Source organism: Colobus angolensis, unplaced genomic scaffold, assembly GCF_000951035.1.
Source record: "Colobus angolensis palliatus isolate OR3802 unplaced genomic scaffold, Cang.pa_1.0 Scaffold83, whole genome shotgun sequence".
NCBI classification, from domain to species: domain Eukaryota; kingdom Metazoa; phylum Chordata; class Mammalia; order Primates; family Cercopithecidae; genus Colobus; species Colobus angolensis.
This window is the reverse complement of record NW_012122154.1, coordinates 527149-534588: the sequence shown is the minus strand read 5'-3', so window position 1 is coordinate 534588 and position 7440 is coordinate 527149. Positions and strand designations below refer to the sequence as shown.

The 7440-nt window shown below is 50.7% G+C and overlaps 1 protein-coding gene across 1 annotated transcript; it reads left to right on the top strand.

Moving 5' to 3' along the window:
• The first annotated feature begins 398 nt into the window (after positions 1-398).
• On the top strand, positions 399-6516 carry VPS25 (vacuolar protein sorting 25 homolog (S. cerevisiae)). The gene is made up of 6 exons (XM_011929680.1): positions 399-485; positions 690-835; positions 1598-1651; positions 2306-2394; positions 3168-3243; positions 5875-6516. The coding sequence occupies exons 1-6, from the start codon at positions 433-435 to the stop codon at positions 5985-5987; spliced, it is 531 nt and encodes a 176-aa protein (XP_011785070.1). The 5' UTR covers positions 399-432; the 3' UTR covers positions 5988-6516.
• The last annotated feature ends 924 nt before the right edge of the window (positions 6517-7440 follow it).

Sequence of the window (7440 nt, the reverse complement as noted above, 5' to 3'; positions counted from 1 at the left end):
ATTAAAAATAAAACAAAGGACACTGGAATTGAGGAGCTTGGGTAATTGTGAGTTGATCAAATTAAATGGTAATTCACAGAAATGTTAATATTAAAAGAAGTCTAGTATAGAGGAAACAAAGGTAGGCTGGGATCTGGAGATCTAGGCTCTATTTGCCGTTCTACTTCAGCAACAAAAATTCGCCGCTTTGGGGAAGCCATGACCTTTCTCTGGGGTTGAACCAGAAGACTTCCCAGGACTCTTCCTGCTCCAAAAGACACAGCTTTTTAGGATAACAGCGAAGGACTGCCTGATGACGAGGACTTCTCCTGCAGTTCTTCCTCTTTCCAGAAAGACATCCGGAACCTTTCTGCATTGCTTTCTGCCGGGACGCGCGGAAGCGAAGGCCGGAAGTCCTTAGCCGGTAGCTTCCGGGTTTCCTGGGCTACTACGATGGCGATGAGTTTCGAGTGGCCGTGGCAGTATCGCTTCCCACCCTTCTTTACGTGAGGCTCAGACCCCAAGAAGCCCCGCTGTGCCTCCCTCCCCTCCCGTGGACCGTGGGCTCAGCCCTGATGCTTCAAATGGGGAGGGGGAGAAAAGACCCGGCCGCCAAGCCCCTCAGTCCCTTACTTTCTTCCCGAAACGCGTCCCGGGCAAGTGCTGCCTCTCGCCCTCTAATTCTGCGCCCCACTCCCTTCACCCGGCAGGTTACAACCGAATGTGGACACTCGGCAGAAGCAGCTGGCCGCCTGGTGCTCGCTGGTCCTGTCCTTTTGCCGCCTGCACAAACAGTCCAGCATGACGGTGATGGAAGCTCAGGAGAGCCCGCTCTTCAACAACGTCAAGCTACAGCGTATCCTCCCTCAGGCTCTTCCGCAGCCCAAACTGATGTACTTCTGCGCTTTCCCACATGCCCAGACGCCCCCCACCTCCCCCGCCCCACGCCCCGCCAGCTCCCCTTTACCCATGGTAGGCAGATTCCTACCCAAATTGGGCTTAAGGAGTGAAAATGTGTAGCTGACATTTTTTACCCCCCAAATGCAGTACCAGACCCTCTTGTTCTTGGCAGTGATGACTGCTTGGATGTCATTAAGGTCTTAGAATTTCTGCCCTGAAGCCAAGTTCCAAGCTTTTCAACCTAAACCTTTTTGACTGTATCTGCCATCCTTTTCTGTATGAGGCCCAGATTTGGGTAACTACCTTTAATTATTTTCTCTGCCCCTCTCCTGCCAGGAAGTAAGGGTCATTTGTTTTTGCTGCCTGATTCATCCCTAAATATCTGTGGAGAAATGCTGAAGGAAGGCAACAGACAGAGGGTGAGGAATGACAGTACCTTTCATTTTCTAAAGCTGTTTTTTTTGGAGACAGGGTCTTGCTCTCTTGCTCAGGCTGGAATGCAGTGGCACAATCACATAAAGCTCCTTTTAATTGGAAGAGTTTCTCTTTACTTTCCTCCTTTGAATATCCAGGAAATGACAATTCATATCATGTTGGGAAATTGCACACATATGTGTGTGGGAGAGGAAGGGGCAGGTGTTTCTCAACATGGGACTGGCTCTGAGAATTTTTATCCTACCCAACTCATGTGTATGCCATTCCCTTAACCTTAAACCAGGAAAGCTTCCTGTGGAGTCGATCCAGATTGTATTAGAGGAACTGAGGAAGAAAGGTGGGTTCAGTTCCCCAGATTCCTTATTTTTCTTCCTAGTTGGATTTCCCTGAGGGCAAATTAGGATAACTCTTTTTCCCTTTAATAACTTTTTCTCTCTCCTGGCTTGAAGGCCAGAGTCTTCTGTGAAGTAGGCAGCCCAGTTCCCAAGTCCTTTCTTCTTCTTTGTACACAAAATTGAAATCTCTGTGCACTAAACCTGAAGAGCAGTGGAAGAAGGATGAGTACCTTGTAGATAATAATAGTAAAATAAATATTGAATCTCTCTGAAAGCTGAGTCTCTTCTTCTCTGTCCCATCTTGGTATTTTATTTGCCTCTGTTTCTTTTTAGGTCATGATGCTTTTTTTTGGGCGGGGGGAGATAGGGTCTCACTCTGTCACCCAGGCTGGAGTGCAGTGGCTCAGTCATATCTTACTGCAGCCTTGACTTCCTGGGCTCAGGTGATCCTGAGTAGCTGAGACCACAGGCATGTGTCACCACACACCTGACTAATTTTTTGTATTTTCTGTAGAGACAGGGTCTTGTTATGTTGCCCAGGCTAGTCTCAAACCTCTGGGCCCAAGTGATCCTCCCACCTTGGCCTCCCGAAGTGCTGGGATTACTGGTGTAAGCCACTGCGCCTGGTTATGCTTTCATAAGTATCTGTTTTACAGGGAACCTCGAGTGGTTGGATAAGAGCAAGTCTAGCTTCCTGATCATGTGGCGGAGGCCAGAAGAATGGGGGAAACTCATCTATCAGTGGGTGAGATCATCCTGCTGCCAAGTATTCAACAGTGACCCATGGCAAAGGATAACTATATTAAGGCCTAGCGGATACCTGGTGTCCCCAGATCCAGACTGAGCAAAATGGGGAGGGGGCAGAAAGAGGAAGTGTAGGCCTTCCAGGCAAACCTCTTTCAGTGACTCAATGCCTTTGGCTGTGTAGGACCTCCCTTTCTTTGCCTGTAGGAGGCCAGGGGCTATGTGAGGCCATATTTGGAGAATGCAGAACTGGGAACCCTGAGTGCTATTGTTGGCTGGAGCCTCTGGCCACAGGAGATAAATGGGGAAAGGAAGGGAAAAAACCTGGGGCCCCTCCCCCACTTCACCCTTATGGGACTGTCCACAACATGAATGAGATATTCTGAACCAGTGTGGGTGTGGGGACAGAATACCCTTCCTCCTAAACCACCAGCCCCAAACATTCCCAAGGAAGAGAAGAGGGTAAGAAGCATCAACATTCTAAATATAACAAATACACAGCATCCATTCTTGAGCAGGAAAACAACCAGAATGAGAGGTCGAGGTCACTCCTCAGACACGTGAAGACCTGTGGTTTAGTGGTTCCAAATGAGTGTGTACACATATAAATATAGCACTTGTAGGGTTTATGGTTTTTAGGCCACTCTGCAGTGGTGACAGTGAGTCCTGGTTTAGGAATAGGTATCATTCCTGGACCAGAGGTGGAGCTGATGAATTTACTGTCTCCCAGGAGATTCTTGGTTCTAATTCACTCCTCATTCTCCGTGTTCACAGGTTTCCAGGAGTGGCCAGAACAACTCCGTCTTTACCCTGTATGAACTAACTAACGGGGAAGACACAGAGGATGAGGGTAATGCCTTTCCCTTCTCACCCACAGTTCATTTTTTGTTGTTTTGTTTTTGTTTTTGTTTTTTCTGATATGGAGTCTTGCTCTGTCACCCAGGCTGCAGTGCAATGGTGCAATCTCGGCTCACTGCAACCTCCACCTCCTGGGTTCAAGCGATTCTCCTGCCTTAGCTTCCCGAGTAGCTGGGATTACAGGTGCGTGCCACCATGCCTGGCTAATTTTTTGTATTTTTAGTAGAGATGGGGTTTCATCATGTTGGCCAGGTTGGTCTTGAACTCCTAACCTCTTGATCCGCCTGCCTTGGCCTCCCAAAGTGCTGGGATTAGAGGCGTGAGCCACCGTGCCCCGCCTGTGTTTTTTTTTTTTTCTTTTTGAGACAGAGTCACTCTGTCACCGAGACTGGAGTGCAGTGGCACAGTCTGCTCACTGCAACCTCCGCCTCCTAGGTTCAAGCAATTCTAAGTTCTTAACCCATGTCCAAGGATTCCATAAGCCACCTGAATTCACATGCAAAAAATCCCAAATTTTATTTTTGTGGATGCATGTGCATTTTTCTAGGGATAGATATTATAAGATTTCCAAGGGCATCTATGACCCATGAAAAGTTAAGAATTTCACTTTTCAGCTGGGCACAGTGGCTCGTGCCTGTAATCCTAGCACTTTGGGAGGCTAAGGCAGGAGGATTTCTTGAGACCAGGAGTTTGAGACCAGCCTAGGCAGCATACGGAGATCCTTTCTCTACAAAAAATTTAAAAATCAGCTGGGCATGGTGGTGTAAGTAGTCTCAGCTACTCAGAAGGCTTAGGTGGGAGGATTGCTTGAGCCCAGGAGGTCAAGGCTGCAGTGAGCTATGATCACACCACTGCACTCCAGCCTGGGCAACAGAGCAAGACCCTATCTTAAAGAATAACAGTAGGCTGGGCGCAGTGGCTTACGCCTGTAATCCCAGCACTTTGGGAGGCTGAGGCGGGTGGATCACCTGAGGTCAGGAGTTCCAGACCAGCCTGGCCAACATAGTGAAACCCCGTCTCTACTAAAAATACAAAAATTAGCCGGGCATGGTGGTACATGCTTGTAATCCAAGCTACTTGGGACGCTGCAGCAGGAGGATCACTTGAACCCGAAGGCAAAGGTTGCAGTGAGCCAAGATCGCACCACTGCACTCCAGCCTTGATGACAGAGTGAGACTCCATCTCAGAAAATAATAATAATAAAGTATTATAAATAAACTTTCTTCATTCAGCATCTGCTGTAGATGCCGAATGAGGAACAAGGGCAGGGGATTAAGCTTGAAATCTCATTCCTTGCTGACTCAGGCTGTCTTCCACCTTTTATTCTTCTAGAGGACTCAAGATTTGTGGGTGTCAGCTGAAGAGATTGGGCAACAGCCCCGGCCCATTTAAATAATTTGGTTTCTGGCCAGGCAAGGATTTGTATAGTGTTTGATTTTTACATAGCGTAAACACTCTTGTTCTTTTTCTCTGACTCCATATTCTGATCCTCTGGATCGCCACAAGTTTCGATCTTAGCTGGGATCATAGGGGATGTCTCCCCTTTCTGCCAGGTCCTGGCTGCCCTAGCAGAGTTTACAGCTCTTGGCTGTTCCCCCTCCTGCCCTGCAGGTCTCTGCTTGCTACTCCCGCCATCACCCCATGATTTCGGCACTGTAGCCTTGCCCAGCCCACCACTCAGGCTGGGCAAAGTTGGAGGCTTCCTCAGAAAGCAGGTTCCCTGACTTAGCTGAGCCCCCGCAGGGGGTGAGGTAAGCAAGCCTGTCAGGGCTTGTGTGCTGCCTCCCACATCTCCCTGCAATATCTTACCATATCTCCACATAGTCAGCTAGCCATTGGCTCCCAAATTTTTTTTTTTTTCTAGACAGGGTCTCACTCTGTTGCCCAGGCTGGAGTGCAGTGGCGCAATCTCGGCTCACTGCAACCTCCACCTCCCGGGTTCAAGTGATTCTCCTGCCTTAGCCTCCTGAGCAGCTGGGATTACAGGTGACTGCCACCATGCCTGGCTAATTTTTTGTATTTTTAGTAGAGACAGGGTTTCTCCATGTTGGCCAGGCTGATCTAGAACTCCTGATCTCAACCCCTAACCCTCCCGCCTCAGCTTCCCAAAGTTCTGGGATTACAGGCGTCAGCCACCGCACCTGGCCTGTGCTCCCAGCTTTTAACTAGAAAAAGGGCAGATATCAGTGCTAGAGTTTAACAATCTCCTGGCCAGGGGTAGTGGCTATATTCTTTGTGTTAGGATTGGTCCTCTAGGGTCAGTGTCTAGTGACAATGGCTCCGATCTCCCTAGGCCTGATTTTCACGGCCTCTTTGTGGCCCTAAAGCAGATGGTGTCATTCTTGAGCATCAGACACAAATGGGAGGTGTGGGGGAGGTTGAGTCTGAGAGGAGAACCAGGAAGGGGGAAATAAGCACAAACTCATTTCATGCTGATTCAGGCTTTCTTCCACCCCTTAATGCTAAGGAGTGCCTGGGAAGTGTGGGTAGCAGCTGCAGCAGTATAGATGGCATATGCATACCCTGCCTCTGGGAGGTCTCAGCTTCCAGCCAGACCACTCTCCTCAGAGGCCTTGGGCCCCAGGAGCTGATTGTCTCTGACTGCCCCTCTCTCCCTGTTCAGAGTTCCATGGGCTGGATGAGGCCACTCTACTGCGGGCTCTGCAGGCCCTACAGCAGGAACACAAGGCCGAGATCATCACCGTCAGCGATGGCCGAGGCGTCAAGTTCTTCTAGCAGGAACCTGTCTCCCTTTACTTCTTACCTCCCACCTTTCCAGGGCTTTCAGAAGGAGACAGACCCAGTGTCCCCCAAAGACTGAATCTGTGACTCCACCAGACTCAAAAGGGCTCCAGTCCTGAAGGCTGGGACCTGGGGATGGGTTTCTCACACCCCATATGTCTGTCCCTTGGATAGGGTGAGGCTGAAGCACCAGGGAGGAAAGATGTGCTTCTTGTTGCCCTACCTCCTTTCCATCCTAGACTGTCCTTGAGCCAGGGTCTGTAAACCTGACACTTTATATGTGTGCACACATGTAAGTACATACACACATGCACCTGCAGCACATGCTTCTGTCTCCTCCTCCTCCCACCCCTTTAGCTGCTGTTGCCTCCCTTCTCAGGCTGGTGCTGGATCCTTCCCAGGGGATGGGGGAAGCCCTGGCTGCAGGCAGCCTTCCAGGCAATATGAAGATAGGAGGCCCACGGGCCTGGCAGTGAGAGGTGTGGCTCGACACCGATTTATGATATTAAAATCTCAACTCCCACTGCCTGCCTCTTAAATTACTACAGTACTGGAATGGGGATGGGGAGGGCTGTGAAGTGTTGCCACCTGAGTAAATCCCAGCCTGGGAGAGGGGAGAGAAAAGAAAGCTTATGGCTTTTGTAGAAGAAAAGGTCCTTCAGGGCCCTGCGGGCTCCAGTGAGCCTGTGGTTTTACATCTGCTGGGTGGGCTGTGTGGAGGAGTGCTGATGGAACACAGCTTGGGGACAGACTGCTTTCTCTCTGAACTGGAGTCACTTAAGGGCTCCCCCTTCCCTCACCGTCTCCCCTATGGAAGTCCTGAACTATTCTGAAGCCCCTCCCTCCATCCATCTGGTCTGGGTGGGGTAACTGTGGCCAAGGGGAGCTGAGGGGGTAAGCCGGATGTGGACTTTGGTTTATTGGAGACTTTGGCAAACAGAAAGGGAGGAAGGAGAGCCCACATTGCAAAAACAGCCACTCCGGCCAGGACTAGGCTGCGGCCAAGGTGGCCTGGAGGGGATGGATGACCGGGCAGTTTGGGGGAGGGACTTATCCTGGGGAGCACACACCCATTCCCTATGTAGACCAGAGGGACAACAACATCAGACCTTTCCACTGTCCTCTCTGTATGTTCGGCCTGGGGCTACTCCGGACAGTTAGGAGGGGGTGGTGCTGCCTTATCTGGGGTGTGCAGGCGGGTGGTAGCCTACCCCTAAGTAATCCCCTACTAGGATCCGAGTGTCTTCCTCTCCTGCACTCCCCCGCGCACAAACAGGTTTGTGCACTCTTAGTGCGGGAGGACGCAACGCGGTCTCCCACTCAGTTCTGGCCGCAGAGTGACACTGCGGCCCGGGGCTCGGGAAAGAGGGGGACGCGGCTGGGCGGGGCGGTGACTAAGGTGAGGGGCTGTTCGCCGGGATCCGCACCGCGGGAGCCGCTCGGAGGG

Coding starts and splice junctions, on each gene's coding strand:
- VPS25 (XM_011929680.1), top strand. CDS start 433: ATGGCGATGAGTTTCGAGTGGCCGTGGCAGTATCGCTTCCCACCCTTC. Junction 836..1,597: donor CAACAACGTCAAGCTACAGC/GTATCCTCCCTC, acceptor ACCTTAAACCAG/GAAAGCTTCCTGTGGAGTCG. Junction 1,652..2,305: donor AGAGGAACTGAGGAAGAAAG/GTGGGTTCAGTT, acceptor TCTGTTTTACAG/GGAACCTCGAGTGGTTGGAT.